The sequence below is a fragment of the Ceratotherium simum genome, chromosome 15 (assembly GCF_057802395.1).
Source record: "Ceratotherium simum simum isolate JZ-2026a chromosome 15, ASM5780239v1, whole genome shotgun sequence".
Taxonomy (NCBI): Eukaryota; Metazoa; Chordata; class Mammalia; order Perissodactyla; family Rhinocerotidae; genus Ceratotherium; species Ceratotherium simum.
Genome location: NC_141914.1, coordinates 39,201,953 through 39,218,511, shown reverse-complemented (window position 1 = coordinate 39,218,511; position 16,559 = coordinate 39,201,953). Strand labels below are relative to the sequence as shown.

At 42.8% G+C, this 16,559-nt stretch overlaps 1 protein-coding gene and 1 pseudogene across 1 annotated transcript in view; one reads left to right on the top strand and one right to left on the bottom strand.

The window, feature by feature from the left end:
* KLHL6 (kelch like family member 6) overlaps positions 1 to 3,713 on the bottom strand; it is a 54,834-nt gene extending 51,121 nt beyond the window's left edge. Inside the window, exon 1 of the mRNA XM_004424675.3 lies at positions 3,384 to 3,713. Within this exon, the coding sequence (XP_004424732.1) occupies positions 3,384 to 3,676 (293 nt within the window). The 5' untranslated portion in view covers positions 3,677 to 3,713. The remainder of the gene's footprint in view (positions 1 to 3,383) is intronic.
* A 7,754-nt stretch (positions 3,714 to 11,467) lies between these two features.
* LOC101398853 (large ribosomal subunit protein eL21 pseudogene) lies at positions 11,468 to 14,439 on the top strand (annotated as a pseudogene).
* Positions 14,440 to 16,559: the final 2,120 nt, after the last annotated feature.

The window sequence follows — 16,559 nt, the reverse complement described above, 5'->3', positions numbered from 1 at the left end:
GAGATTATAAGGAGGGAAGTGTACGATAAGGGAGTTAAGTGTAAGTACTAAATCCTTGTCAGACATACTAGGAAATCAATAAATGATATCTAACATTGAGAAAGCAAGAAAGAGCAGTTTAAGCATATTTTGTAGAAATATAAATATGATACCAGAAGAAACAGCTAAGCGTCAAAAATGGCAACCCCTGGTGAGCAAGAATGAAGGCTGGAGGAGGTGAAGAGTAATTTTTGTTTTTCATTACAAGCCTTTAAATACTATTTGACTCTGTTAACTATTTGCATATAGTACTCTAATAAAAATAAATTTTAATTTTAAAAAATATACATGAAAATTTGAAAGGCTATGAAGAGGTAGTTCACAGAAAAAGAACTGCAGACAACCCTTAAATACATGAAAAGATGTTTGACCTTATTAAAAATAAGAGAAATGCTAGGCTGGCCTGGTAGCATAGTGGTTAAGTTCATGTGCTCTGCTTCAGTGGCCCAGAGTTTGCAGGTTTGGATCCCGGGCACGGACCTACCCACTGCTTGTCAAGCCATGCTGTGGCAGCGTCCCATATAAAGTAGAGGAAGATGGGCACAGATGTCAGCCCAGGGCCAGTCTTCCTCAGCAAAAAGAGGAGGATTGGCAAGAGATGTCAGCTCAGGGCTAATCTTCCTCACACACACAAAAAAAAGAAAGAGAAATGCAAATTAAAACTAAATTGAGATATTGTTTCTCATCTATCAGATCGGGAAAAATCCCAAAGTTTGATAACATCTCTTTTGGCAAGGCTGTGGGGAATGCAAAATGATTGAACCCCTTTCAAGAAGAATATGGCAATATCCAGTAAAACCACAGATGCATTTCTCTTTGACTCAGCAAACTCTCTTCTAGAAATGCACCCCCAGACACTCTTGCATGCATGTGAAATGATATATGTGTAAGGTTATTCATTACAACATTGTTTGTAATGGTAAAAGATTAGAAACAATCCAAACATCTGTCAATAGGGGACTTGTTAAATAAACTATGGTTCAATCACTTAGTGGAAAATATTTATGTTCTCAATGAATAAAGAAAAAAACCTGCATAATTTTACAACCAGCTTCCAGGCCCTCCAAGGTGCAGATGGCTGTGTCGGAAGCTCCTCAGACAGCAGACTCTTTGCCTTCTAAATTCTGAACATAAGGGGAACTTGTCTCCCAGCCCCTTTCAAAATCTTAGAAACAAAGCAAGACAGGCAGTGAGGCAATGTGAGACTTCATGTCGGTCCTAGGTCCAAATCCCCCTTGGTCACTTTATTAACTGAGACACTCCGGGCTTTGGTTCCTCATCTGTAAATGAGGATAAAATTCCCTGCCTCGGAGGGTTGCTGTGGGATAATGTATGTGACCCAGGTGGCACAGGGCCTGGCCCACTATAATAAGTGCTCAACCACAGAAGTTATTATTAATAGCAGTACCGGAAAAAAGAATCCTGTCTCCAGGACTGTGTTCATTATAGGAGGAAAGTCATGTTGGAAATACCAAGATAAGAATCAGAAGTCAGTGCTCTGAAGAAAAGAATAGAAGGAATTTCCCTTCATGACCAGGCAGTTTTGGAAGAGACTTCGGCCGCCGGCAGACACATGCACCGCATGGGTGCCTCCAGCATCTCATGGCCGCCGCCTTCTCTGAGGACTGGCAGACGCCTTCCCTAAGTATCCTACATCAGCAGGGTCAGAAGGACCTAAGCCCACACACCTTCTGTTTAGGGTGAGAAACCTGAGGACAAGAGAAACCAGTGATGTACTCGAGAGCACACTGCCAGCAATCCTGTTCCGTAGCCGGGCCGAGCCACCAACAAAATTGCTTATCAGGTAAAGATTTTACGATAGCGGTTTTCCAGTGATTCAAAACAGAAAGAATAAACCTAAAAGTGAGCACTCAGGACATTGAGCTAAGTTGACTTTCATTCATTTCTGAAAGGGGCTGTGATCAATGTGCAAGTGTATGATCAATATTGGTGGAGTAAGTGATATCTTTATCTGTGTCAACCCGTCTTTATGGCTGTGCCTACACTTTGCCTTTTATACACTTCTTGTAGAATGAAGCCCCAAGTTTAATGGCAGTTTGTATTGCAGTAAAAACAAGGATTTCTAGAATGTGGCCAATCCCTGCTCCAGCATGACCAGATATGTAATGTTGAGTTTCCACTTCCTCATCTGTAATAGGGGACATCAGCCACCTTCATTGTGCTGCTGCAAAAATAAAATCAGATAACTATGTCTGTCTGGCACGTAGCAGGCACTACTTCTCAGAAACCCAGATATCTCTCACCTTGTCTACAAATGGGATCTAATCATTCCCAGATCAACCTACTGACCCTGCTCTTTGAATTCCAAAGAAAGACTCCTCCCTAGCATCTCAAAAAAATGAAAAAAATAAAATACCATCCATTTACATAGGTAAGTAGTTTTTAATTTTCTCAGCCAGAACCAGGAGTTAAGAAGAATCCAGTTAAGAAGAATTATAAGGGTATTTCTTTTTCAAGTTCCCCAAATACCTTCTTCATCCACGTTTCCTTGAGGACTGGTTCCCACCATGTCTATGCCAATCTGGAGAATTCTGGATCCAGCCATGTTCACCGGGTTCCTGATTCTCTCACCTACTCCATGCATTTATTTGCTCATGGTAAACACTCAATAAATGGTTCTTAGCCGAATGTGGTGAAGATTTCAACAAAGAAATAGTGAGCGTCTACTGTATGCTAGGCACTATATGAGACCCTTTTCCCTCTTATATTTAATTATTACAACAATCCTGAGAGGTGATCATCATTGTCCCCACATTACAGAGGACAAAACAGAAACTCGGAATTAAGTGACTTGCCTAACGTCCCGTGATCAGGAAGGGGCAGAGTGGAGTGGAACCCAGGTTTCCAAGTTTGTTGTAACTTTGAGCAGCTTCCTTCTAAAGCATTTTCTAACTGCTTTCCCTTCCCATCCACCCCCTGCCACACACAGAAGCCCCTAATTTTCAGCAAGTCATTTGGTAACTCCAAAAAAGGGGCCACATCCTTTTCTCTGTCTCCATTGATGAACAAGGACAACATCATGTTTCCAACTAGTCAGACAGAGGGGGAAAAATCCCCATGACTTCAGTAATTTTCCGTCCTCTGGAACAAGCACATTCACATAGAATATTTAACCAATATATAAACATCTCTTTTAATATGACTTAAATCCTAAAATCTAACGTTCAATAGTTTCCTTTCTTGTATCTTGAATAGACACACAAACCTAAATAGATATACAAACCGTAAATGCAACAGCTAACTAGTTAGATAGGGCTCTCACATCAATACAGATTTTCCTTACAACTTGCACCCAGTTTGACTCTGGAGCTACGCATGCTGACCTGAAATAGTTGCTGGCTGCGGCAAGCACCACGCGGTGGCAGGAGAATTCCTGAATGTCCACACACAAGACGACATCTGTCAGAGCATTTTCCACTCGGAGGGTCTCCAGGCCATTCTGCAGAATTAAGGAGAGTCCCGTGTCGTCAAATTTTACCTTATCCCCATTTAAGATTTCTACCATGTCTCCCCTTTTCTGGGAGGGCTCATCTGTAGAAGGTGCCAGGGGCCCTTCCAAACTCTTCTCTACCACATCGCCCATGGTCCAGGTGCCCCTTTGTCCTGCCATCAACATCCAGACTGAAGGAGCGCCCAAGTTCCAGGCAGGTCACATTGCAGAAGCTGAGCGGATTTCCTGTGCAGGGCGCTCCACTTATCACCAGCTGTCACACACACATAACAGGAAGTCTTGCACTTTCTCATCCTGTTACTACAAACGCCAGTAACTTCTATTCTTCTTCTTTCTGTGAATCAACACAAGGTTAGAAGTTACTTAGAAGGGGTGTGTAGGAAGGGGCTCTGGGAGAGAAGGGGTGGCTTCTTAGAGTCTGCTGTTAGTGCTATGTGGTTATTTTGGTCCATCTCCCCCCTCATATCCGTGAGCAGGAAGCCTCTGGTTCTGGTTATTACATTTGTTCTCCTGGTGCTTCTATAACCCAAGTTGTTGGTGATGAAATGGACAGGGGCATTCTATGATCCTCCCCCTCCTTCCTCCCAAGAGTCTGAGACCCCATGATGAGCCCCCACCCAGTTCCATGGGAACCTTGGAAAACCTGTTTATCTCTGGCATTCTCATTTCTATCAGCACTGCACATCTTCTGTCTTTATCTTCCTCCCTGCTCAAGGGAAAACAACATCATGGCAAATATTAATGTTGCCCACCCTCCCCCAAAAAATGTCTGTTGTTTCAGATATGACTCTGGGGGCAGAGAAGAAATGGTCTCCAGAACTCCATCCCCAGAGTCTTCTCCCTTAGAAACCCAGTCAAGATAGGTCAACACTGGATTGCCCTAGCAAGTCTCAAATTGGTCTGGTCTCACCCAGCATCTATTGGTCAAGCACCTAGTGGTGGATCGTGAAGTATTTTCATTACCTCGACAGGTCTCCGTTAAATAGTCATAACTCTTTTATTATTAAACTCTCACTATATCCTAGGGAATTTACAGGAGTTAATGTATTTTAATCCTTATAACGACCCAGTGGGGTACTTTCCTCATTTTATGGCTAAGGAAACTGAAGCTCTGCTCAAGTGAGTGACAGGGCCCAGTTCTGTGTGGCTCCAAAGCTCCTGTTTCCTCCAGCAGCATCAGGCTATCAGAGCTGTAATATCATGTTGGCCCTAACTCCTGAGTCTCCCATGGAGAGAACTCAGGGCTTTCCTGTCATGGCTGCACCAGTCCCAGTGCCTCACCAAAGTGGCCTCTGCTGTCTCACTCCTGCTCTCATTCACCTTCTAGCAGTGGGGAGCACTACCAGTCCTCCTGATCAACAGAAGTCCTGATCCTTTCTCTGTCCTCGTCAGTGGTGAGTGAGTCCTCTCCAGGAGTCCCAGTTTGGCCTCAGCTCTTCTTCTCTTCCATGGATACCTACTCTTAAAATCAGAGTCTTTGAAATTCCCCCCAAACTTGTTCTTTATCTAGAGCTCTGTCAAACAAGATGGTTTGGGCTTGAATAACAGATTATCCCATCAAAAGTTTTTTAAACAATAGAAGTCTCACATTATAGGAAGCCAGAGGTGTGGAGTCCCAAATTGATCCAGAAGCTCAGTGATATCAAGAACCCAAGCTTTTCGGGGCCGGCCCGGTGGCGCAAGTGGTTAAGTGTGCACACCCGGGGTTTGCCGGATCGGATCCCAGGCGCGACCGAAGCACTGCTTGGCAATCCATGCTGTGGCAGCGTCCCATATAAAGTGGAGGAAGATGGGCACAGATGTTAGCCCATGGCCAGTCTTCTCCAGCAAAAAGAGAGGAGGATTGGCGGATGTTAGCACAGGGCTGATCTCCTCACAAAAAAAAAAAAAAAAAGAACCCAAGATTTTTCCATCTTTCCATTCTGTTATCCTCAGTGTGATGGAGATGTCCCCTCATGGTCACATACTAGCTGCCACAGTACAAGACACCATGTCTTCACACAACCCCAGTCCAATATCAGGAAGAAAAAGAGCGGGCCTCTTTTCCATCACTCTTTTTACCAGAGAGAAAATATTTCCTAAAATCCTCATGAGACTTCTAGGCCACCTCATACCAAACACCAGGAAGTATAAATGCAGTACCGTGATTGGCTTGAACCAAACTTGATTTATCCACTGAGACTAGTCCACCCAAGATCAAGGAATAGCCATGTGATAGCTGAACAAAATCAGAGCCTGTTAGCATAGAAGAGGGGGAAAGGCTGGTATACAGTTAATCTAACTCTTCCTGCAGGCCTTGGCTGGGAGGAGCTCAGAACTTCAACCTCCCTGACTCTAACCATCACCTCTAGTGGAGCTGAGGACAACACATGACCCAATCCCTTTCATGGCATTTTGTCCTCCAAAATCTCTCCAATTATAAACAACATCGGCCATATTCAACTCCAACACAACCACCCCAAACACAACAAAATTAAAAATAAAACTCAATTTTTAATTCATGATGGATCCTATTTACCAAGTTCCCTTATTATTTTTTGTATAGCTCCCAAACCCACCCACCCCATCCCCTGACTTAAACAGTTAACTGTTAGCTTCCCCCCAACCCTCCTTTTTTCTAATAGGCCAGCACAAGCAGAGTTGTACCATAAGTGTAATAATATCTATGACTAGATTTTAGTGCAAAGGTGAAAAGCATAACCAGTTTTGCATCTGTCTTAACCTGAATATACCCTGAGATTCAGTGCGAACTGGTAAATATTCTTTATTGCTACAGGCAAAATGATTCTGTTCTGTGGAAGTTTTAGTTTTGCTTACCAGGCAACAAAATGTTGCCATTGGAAAACTTTATTACTGAGAAAAAAATCTTATTATACCTTACTAAGCTATTTGCTTTATGATGCTTGTAAGGACTAGATTCTGTCCCCGTACAAGCAGATTGCTTTACTCAAGGAAAATCTCTATTCCTAAGGCCACAGATTGCCCCTTCTGATTCATCAACTGTTTTCTCTAACACAAATTATAGCGATAGAAACAAGTCTAAGTCAGCTACAGAGGAAGAACCACTGTTCCATCATGTTAACTTATTGCTACTAAAACTGCCATTTATTGAGCATCAACTATGTTCCAAGAACTATGAGAAGCACTTTATGAACTCTAATGCACTTAATCTTCCCGCTAATCCAGTGTAGTTAAGTACTATGATCTCCATTTTAGAAACATGAAAGCAGACAAAGTCACATAATTTTAGCACACAATATCGGTGTCACCGCCATATCCCCTTAGCTCATCCTAGAGGTCACCCACAGACAGTTCTCATCTACACCAAAAACATCACTACCTGAGAGCATTCTCTGGCTATAAGGGCATGCTGGCTCACCAAAGGTACTAGAGAATTAATGCCCCCAAGAGTGACCTTCAACTGAGGGCCAGGAATTGGTAGATAAATAGGCTAGCTTCTATGTCTCTTGGTGGAACAATACTGAAGTGTGCTCTACACTGTCTGTCAGAGGACTCCCAGAGCACTGAGCCCCAGTTGCCCATAGTAGTAACCCACTCATCCTCTAAGGGCTTCCTGCCCTTCCATCTCACTTCCCTCACCCCATCATTGTGTTTCCCATATAAACTTCTTGTACCCAATCCTTGTCTTAAAGTGTGGTTTAGGGGGAAGCCAAATTAAGACACATAGCTACTTAGTGGTAGAATCAAGATTTGAATTCAGGTCTGGCTAATTCTAAAACCCATGCTTTCCACTTTCCAATGTTCTTCAGTGACCCCAATGGAATCTCAATCCCAAGGAGATGCTTTCCCAGAATCACTGCAATACAACTGTGACTTTGATTCTTCATAGTCAGGAGATTCTGTCTCCTTCAATCAACCTAGCCAATGTCTAGTCAGCTCTGGCTCTGTGCTGCACCCCAATGATCAAGGGCCTAACTCACGGTTGACAGTAAGGACTTCACAAAGCCAACTAGACCATGCTTAACTTTGTAGGGGGCAGCCACAATTGCAAAGGCACCAAAGCATCACAAGCTGCCCCTGCAGTGTCTCTGGGCCTCTGTCTACTACATTTGCTAGGGCCATACTTCCCTGAACACCACCATTGCCAACAGCCCAGTGCTTCCAGTGCTGTCTCCCAGAGAGGGAGTGAACCCTCTTTTTCCTGTTCTGATGTTGGTAGAAAGGCCACAAGGGCTCATCCTGGTATCCTTTCTTTCCTGCTTCTCAGAATCTTTGAGTTGCTGCTGTTCCATGCCCCCATATGGCTGCTATCACTATATGTGGGGTTAACACCCTGTATGGGGCTACCACCAATTCAGACAGAAGCCATCTATTGCCCTACACAAGCCAGACAAGCCATCTATTCCCCTAAACAGAAGCTTCTTGTTCCTGATTCACAGTCTGTGAATGAGGGGGCAATGAGACAACAGTTCTGCAGGATTTATAAAATAATTCATTAAAGTGGCTAGAAACAAGATAAAAATACAAAAATTGTTTCCCAGTATGCCAACAGTAGCCAGCTAGAAAATGTAATGAAAAAATAGTCATTCGCAATTGTAATAAAACACAGGTAAATGCCTAGGAGTAACCTTAACAAGAAATGTAAGAGAAAACTAACAAACTTTACTAAGAGATTTAAAAGAAAACTTGAATAAATATACCAAATGAAAACAAAAGAATAAAGACTACTGTGATACACTCTCTCTCTTCCCAAACAATCACCACCATCCTCCCATCAATTATATTTATATAAATAAAAGTATAAGATACATTGTATGCATAAGCATAGAGTTGAGCTGTATGGTGTTTACAAGGATGTGCAGTGCCTCATAATAATTCGCTGAAGCTATATATTTTTTGTGTCATTTTCTATATCTATGCTTTGTTTGACAACAAAAAGGTAAAACAGTCACCATTTATTGAACACCTACCAGATGCAAGGGCTTTGCCGACCATCATCTCTTTTAAGGCTTACAATAATCCTTGGAAGTAGGTGTCATTGTTCCTCAACTTAGGCATGTGGAAACAGGCTAACAGAGGGTTAATGGTTGTTAAGGTCACGCAGGCCCCATCTCATCTTTTGTCTCCTCTCACTCAGCCCCTTGATCCAAAGAAATGGAGTTAAGATTCAAACCCTATATGCTCCCTCCAAAGCCCGGGTTCTTGAATGCTATGATGTATTCTCTCACTATGATTTTTTAGCTACATATTCTGTCTCCATATATGCTCAGAGTTTTCTGTCTTTGACATGTGTTTATTCACTTTGCCTGGATTGTCTGTCCCCTTCTCTGCCAGAGGAAGTACTACACATTCAGATTACAAAACCACACATAGATTTAGTACCATTTTTGTAAACTCAAACCAAAAACATATTTATATCCTAGATGAGGGTTTCCTATCCATGGCACTACTAACATTTTGGACTGGATAATTCTTTGTTGAGAGGGGTTGTCCTTTACGTTGTAAGATGTTTAGCAGCATCCCTAGCCACTGTCCACTAGATGCAAGTAGCATCCTCCCTCAATTGTGACAATCAAAAATGTCTCCAGACACTGCCAAATGTCCCCCAGGTGGCAAAATCACCCTGGTTGAGAACTACTGTCCTAGAAAAATGCTACATTATGGTTATGTCTGAGTGGTAAGATTAGTAATACTTCTTGTATCCTTTTTGCCTCATGTATATTTAAACTCTACTTAAATTGTTTCTGGTTTTAGGGGTTTTTTTAGTGTTATTTTTTTCTCATTACAGAAGTAAAGATGCTTTCTGAAGATTTAGAAAATACAAAGCAAAAAAAAAAGAGTTCAGAATGCCGTTTCCCAGAATTACCTACAGTGTTGGGATTTGTTTTTTACAAGACTACTAGCCATCTTCAATGACACTATCTCCATGGACCTTTCCCTGATACCCCTAGCTGTATATTCTCTCTCATTTCCCTATATTTTTACTTCTCCTAAGGTGTGATTAAATATTTCTTGAGGATGTGGATCTGAGATTGCTTTCTAGATTATAAAATCTTTGAGAGAAGAAAGGTGCCTCCCTTCCTCCTTTGCAGGGTGACTGACCATCCTTGTTTGCCTGGACTGAGGGGTTGTTTAGGATTTTTGAGGCTAAAACTAAGACAGTCCTGGGAAAGCTCAAACAATTTGGTCACTCTATTTCTATGCCCTCCAGGGTGCCAAACACCTTGTCTATCATAAACATTCAATGTTTGCCCAGTTGATGTTGGAAAAGAGAAATTAGTAATGTTGTCCTTTGATGGAAATGAAGGTGGTCCTGTCTTCCCCTCCTCTCATTCCTACCCCATCCCTTCACACCTATATTTCCATTTCTTAGGTATTTATCTATCATCCTCTGAGCTAGACTCTGTGTGTATTGGGACCCATGAACATGTCATATGTTGACATTTGTGGTTTCTGCCTTCGCAGTGTTGGAAGATAATTCCCCACAAATGTTTTCATTTTTCTGTATGGTCTGGGCTTTCTGAGTGAAGAGCACTGGCTCACTTGGCCAAAGGGAGATTGAGTAAAAAACATGCTTCAAAAGTTAGAGATAGTGTATTACTCCAGGGAGATTTAAGGACTTATTTCCCCCTGAAGCCATTCCCTTATATTGCTTGGTAGTAAAGGAAAAGTAGAGACTGTCCAATTCTCTCCTCAAAGAGAATTTGTTTACATTCCAGAATACAGTGCCCCCTCTCTATTTATCTCTGGAAGACAGAATGGACTAATGTGCCAGCAGCTTTGTAAGCTCTGAGTCTCACAATTTCGAGATTCCTCGCCTGTGGTGCAACCCTATTGCACATTCAGGGTCACAACAGACTCTCACCACATTGCGCATAGTGCCTAGGATTCAGGGAACTGGTATGAAGGTGATCTGTGAGTAACAGTCTTTCCTCTGTTTCAGAGAACTCACGTTTCCTGTCAGAAAAAAATTTTAAATATGTGCGTATATATACATTTAATATACAGTTCATTTTTTTTTTTGAGGAAGATCGGCCCTGAGCTAACATCTGCCAGTCCTCCTCTTTTTGCTGAGGAAGACTGGCCATGGGCTAACATCCATGCCCTTCCTCCTCCACTCTACATGGGACACCGCCACAACATGGCTTGCCAGGCCATGCGTGGGTGCGCACCCAGGATCCGAACCGGCGAACCCTGGGCCACCACAGCGGAGCTGGCCCACCCAACCGCTTGCGCCACTGGGCCGGCCCCTATACAGTTCATTTTAACCTGATTTCTCTAGGATGAGGGGCAAGAATTGTGGGAGGGTGGAACCAGCGGAGAGAACAAAGTAAGCTTTGCTTCAGAGTCCACAACCGGGAGTGGGGTGAGGTGGCAGGCGGGGGGAACGACTGGATTTTGTACTTTCCTCTCTGCTTGCAAAATGCCTACTCATCCTTAGTGGTAATTGTCCCTCCTGCCTCCACAAAGCTTCCCCAACACAGCTACCTTTATTGCAGGCCTTGCATATGTACACCCTGCACTGCTCATGCTTCTGTGTATGCACTAAAGCATTGTTTTATCATTACCTGGCTACCCGTCTGTCTCCTCCAGCAAGCTGTGAGCTCACTGAGGGCAGGTACTGTGTCAAGTTGTCTTATATCCTAGAGCCTGGCACAAGCCCAATTATATACGATTCAGTCAAGAAATATGGGATGGGTAGATGGACTTCATGGTTGGATGAATGAATAATCAAAAACTACGAGAATGTTAGGAAACACATTGCTCACAACAGGAGGAAGAGCTCTGTCTTGGTAGCCAGTGACTCTCGTCTGAGGAGTTCCTGTGTGGCTGAGGTAATGTGTGATTTGACTCAGGGGGACAAGAAGAATTTATAAGGAGAGAAAAGGGTGGGGGTAAAGGCTTTCCAGGGAAAAGGAACAGTGTATACACTTAGAGGTGTAAAAGAACAAGGAATATTTGGAGAACCACAAACTATTACCACTGGAGGACAAGATGTGTAAGCAAGAAGGTGTTGGCAAAGGAGGTGCAATAGTAAGAGACCATGCCAGTGAGGGGATTTGGACCCCTGCTCTAGGGCAGTGATACTGAAACTGGAGCTTGCATCAGCATTACCTGGGCCCCACCCCCAGACTTTCTGATTTGGTGGGTCTAGGATGAGGTCTGAGAATTTGCATTTCTAACAAGTTCCCAGGTGATGCTGATGCTGCTGGTCCCAGGACCATTCTTTGAGAACCACTGTTATGTCTGAATTTGTCAGAGGCTCTGCAGATGTTTAACAAAGGGGAAGAGGAGGACTCTGATAAGAGATTCAAAAGGCCATCAGGTAGAAGAAGATAGAGGATGCCTCCAGTGAACCAAATAAGAGCCAACAGGAAGGAGTTACAGGCAAATCACTTGCAGCCCAATATGAAGGCTTCTCAAATTCTTAGAGCCATCCCAAGCTGGCCTACAACAACCTGAAACGACAGATCATGAAACAAACCCAGATGATTAAGTGACTTGACCAAAGTCACACAGCTGGTTAGTAGCTGAAATGGGACTACAGCTCAGGACTTGCAGCCCCTGATCCAGTGTCTTATTCATCCACCTAGGCTGAAGTAGTATGATGAGAACTTGGTACGTATCTTACTTATAAGTGGGAGGTAATTGGAATATCCACCCACGCCTCAAACAAGAGTAGCTTTGCCTTCCATCCTGTGCCCTCCTTCTGATTCCGGTTGTTATCTGAGATCCCAGAGGACAGAGAACCTACAGCTTCTACCTCAGGTCAGGGTTCACTTGTGTTTCCACAGCTCGTGGGTGGAGTGCTAGCCTCTCCAACTTCCATCCTGCTGACATGGCTGGCCTGGTCTCTTCTCCCTTCCTGATTCAAGTCTCCCAATTCTCCAAGGCTCCTGCCCATCATATGAGCAGCCCTGGGCCCCTCAGGCCAACTCCTCTTGTCAACCACATCCCAGCATACATAATAACAAAAGATAAATGCTTTCATAAAGAACAATGAGCTAGAGGCCTGCCTGACTCAGAAACAGGAAGTTGGAAAGTTGCATGAAAAGGAACACGAGGCTGATTTAAGTGGGGAGCCCAGAAACCGAAATCTGAGCACAGGGCCAAGTCCAGAGCCAACTGTTTCATAACTTAATCTGGAGGGGATTATGTTTTAAAGATCTGTGTCAAGGCTTTATTCTCTCTTACAAATTCCCCATCCAGTACACACTTTCCATAGTATAACTTTTAACATTTTTAGTCAACATAACGAAAGGCTTATAGTTTTTCAAAACTTTCTGTTCAGGGTCACCTAGCCTGGTCCCTGAGCATCACCCTGGAATGTCCTTTACAGACTTGAATTTAAGGAAGGCCAAGATTAAGGAAGGCCAAGACTAAGGAAGGCCAAGACCCCCATCAGGTAGTTCTGAGCAACCTCTCTCTAAAACAACGTCCACAAAATAGGGAGTCAAAATTTGGAAGCGCCTTCTTGAAGGTGGCTGTGAGTCCAACCAAACCCGATACAAGCACTTACATGGTCCCAGGGGCCAGTGGAGGCAACCAACGGCGAATTCTAAGACTGACCCTCAACAAATGGTGAAATAGGAGAAGTTTGTTGTCCTCAATACTCCACCCCACATCCCATATATCTCTTTATATTTCTTTTTTTAAAATAACTTTTGTCATGTGTTTTTCTGATTATAAAACAATAATAAATTATCTTGTTGATAACTTGGGAATTTCACGAAAGAATCAAAGCTAACATTTGGTGTGCTGGAATAAACTCATACTGACTTTAGAGATTCAATTGTGTACAATTCTTCCCAACTTCAAGTCAGTGATATCATGTTGAAATTGGCCATGATAAGAGTATTTACACCACAAAACTGGTAAAAGTTACAAATCAGGGTTTTGTTTTGTTTTTTCTAGAAAACTGATTACCACATACAACTGATATACTTTCTGCTCCTTTAGACTATTGAGGTCCTGAGGCCACCTTGAATCTGGACCATTTTCCAGATACAGTTAAGGATGTACTACTGGATTTCAGAGAAATTTTGCCTAAATTCTCCTTTTCTCAAGGTAGCTTGATTGAGACTCTGTTCCTTACATCCAAACGTGCTTCGATGAAACAGAGACAGAGCAGCATTAGGACACTCCTCTGTCTGACCTACACATGAACGACCACACCACCCTTCCTCCATGGACCTCAATGTTGGCCCCACCTCCAAGCACTCGCTATGGAAGTCCCAGCTGCAGCCCACCTTGGCACCTCCAAGCTTCTACACCTGCCCTAAAGGCAAATCTAGTTTTCTCATAAAGGGAATTTACCAACAGACACTAATTTTTGAACCATTTAGCCCCATGTAGCTTTTCACTCATTGTCCCATTATGGCTTCATGTCCCAGTTTGCCTCTGGGCCAAGCTTGCTCAAAATATTGAGGGATTCTTTTTTTTTTTTTTTTTTTTACTGGAACCACCATCTTCCAGTAGTTCACCAAAACAACCAACACAAAGGGAAAGAGGAGAGGCACCTGCTATATGTTCTCTAGACCTTTTAGAAAACATGGAGTTGTTCTTTTGGCCACGTATATGTGAATCTATGAGAAAGGTAATGTTGTGGACATCAAGAGAATGAGCACTGTTCCAGAAGGAATGCCCCACAGATGTTCCCATAACAAAACTGGAAGTCTACAGTGTTATCCAGCATGCTGTTGGCACTGGTGCAAACAAACAAGTAAAGGGCAAGATTCTTGCCAAGAGAATTGTGTACATACTGAGTATATTAAGCACTCTAAGAGCGGCAATGGCTTCTTGAAACGTGTGAACGAAAATGACCAGAAAAAGAAGGAAGCCAAAGAGAAAGTTACTTGGCTTCAACTGAAGTTTCAGCCTGCTCCACCCAGAGAAGCACACTTGTGAGAACCAATGGAAAGGAGCCTGAGCTGCTGGAACCCATTCCCTATGACTTCATGGCATAATAGCTGTAAAAAAAAATAAAAGACCTCTGGATTATGGGGGAAAAAAAAGATATGAAGGGCTCTGGCGGCAGCCCCCAGCTTTGGAGTTCATGGAAGAACATTAGCCCTGGAAGAAGTTGGAGGTGCAAGGCAAGACTCCAGTCATGGAGCAACAGCAACACCATTTACCACATTACCATATTACCACAGCAATACCACCTCTGGTGGTACCCAGAGGACCAAGGACTAGAGATGGGCGAGCATAAGGTTAAAGCAAGATCAAGTTGATTATGGTTTATTGAAAGGATTTTAAAAACAGATCAATGTCTCAGTTGCTTTATCTGCAAATTGGAGGTAGTAATAGTATCCACCTCGATGTGTTGTGAAGAGGGGGAAATGAGTGAATACACGTGAAGCCTTTAGAACAATGCCTGGCATATATTAAGCCCTATGTGAGCATTAGCTATGATTATTCAAACCTTTCTGTAGAAAAGAAAGTATGTGCATTTCAGTCTAAATCTGGCTTCTGGCTTCAGATCAAAAACTCCTTCAGTACAATGACCTTTGTTAGTATCTACCAACTGTCTATTGTCCCCATGTTATCTTGGATCTTTTCCGTTATAGTCTGTATAGAGGGGCCCACAGACCGCCATCTCCCCAGGGAAAGAAACATTCCCGTCACTCCACCCTGTGCATCAGAAATGTTATTCTACCCAGAGTCACAACAGTTCTACCTAGAAGTAAGCCATATTAGACAGGCAATTTGAAAATATATTAATATGTTATAGATATAGTATTACTATAAAGAGCATTATTTGTTGAGAAGTTACTGGGCTAAGTGCTCTGTGTACTTTATCTCATCCTATTTCCTTTTATCCTGATAACTTGATAAAATGGTTTACTTTCCTCTTTTTACGACTGAGGAAACCAAAGCTCAAAACTAAAGTTAGGTGATTTGTCCCAGGTCACACAGTCTGTACTGGGTAAGTCGTTATTGCATCTGATTTGCCCATGTCATCTTCTAATGGAAAGTTCCGAACCCACATCTCTTGTGGCCAAGAAGTCATTTTTGGTACCACATGACTCTGCTGCTCCCACTTGTTAATTAGACTAGAGTGGGCGCCTCCGTCCAAAGACAGCCAAGTATATATACAGATTATTTCAAGGACACATACAGTTGGCTCAAAAAGATCAGATGGGACAATTAGATTCTCTCTCTCTCTCTAATTTAAAATAAGAAATACAGAGTTTGCCATTTGAGAGCAGAAATAGGAGACAAAAGGATACATCAAGAGATGCCATGAGATAGAGTCAGAACCAGTGCAAGCTAAAGCCATTTGCAAGCCAAACTTTTGAAGAGAAAAAACTATAAGGAAGCAGAGGGATCTGGAAGGTAAAAAAGAGGAGATTGAAGCCAACATGTAGAGAGTAGCTGAGACATGTCATTTTGAGACTGGGTGGAAAGCCATGGGCTCCTCTTGCTGAAGTCTTGAGGCCACTCTGAATCTGGACCCATCCTCTAGCATCAGTTAGGGCTCTGCTCTTGGATTCAGAGAAATTTCTGCTTATGTCCCACTATTCTTGAAGTAGCTTGATTGAGACTTTGTTCCTTACATCAAAATGGGCCTCACTGGGGCAGAAGCAAAGCAGTATTGTGACGCTCATCTGTCTGACTCCCACATATTGACTACTGTACTAACCTTCATCCACAGACCAGAGATGTTACCAGGTGCAGAGATGGGCCCTGAAAAAGGATCAGATACCATAGCTGCAGCCAGTGCTAATTTAGGTCTGCTATTCATATCCAATTCTAAAGTGGACTTTCCAAATGAAGAGTCAAGGAGTAAATTGGAAACAACAAAAATTCCAAAGAGTGAGTTTTGTCAAAAAGAACAGCCTCTAAGTATTCGCTTATTGCCCAATGGGAGAAAAAAGCTATAAAATGGTAGGTATGATATGCTCCCATTTTTGCAAATATGAGTTTATATAAAAGACAAGAAGGAAAGGCAGTCACTCATTCATCAAATGCTTAATGAGTGTGTTCTAGGTGCTCAGGATATAATGGTGATCAAAAAGTGACTCAGTTCCTACCCTCAAGGAGCCTACAGTCTAGTGAGGGAGACCAATATCAAGAAACAAAC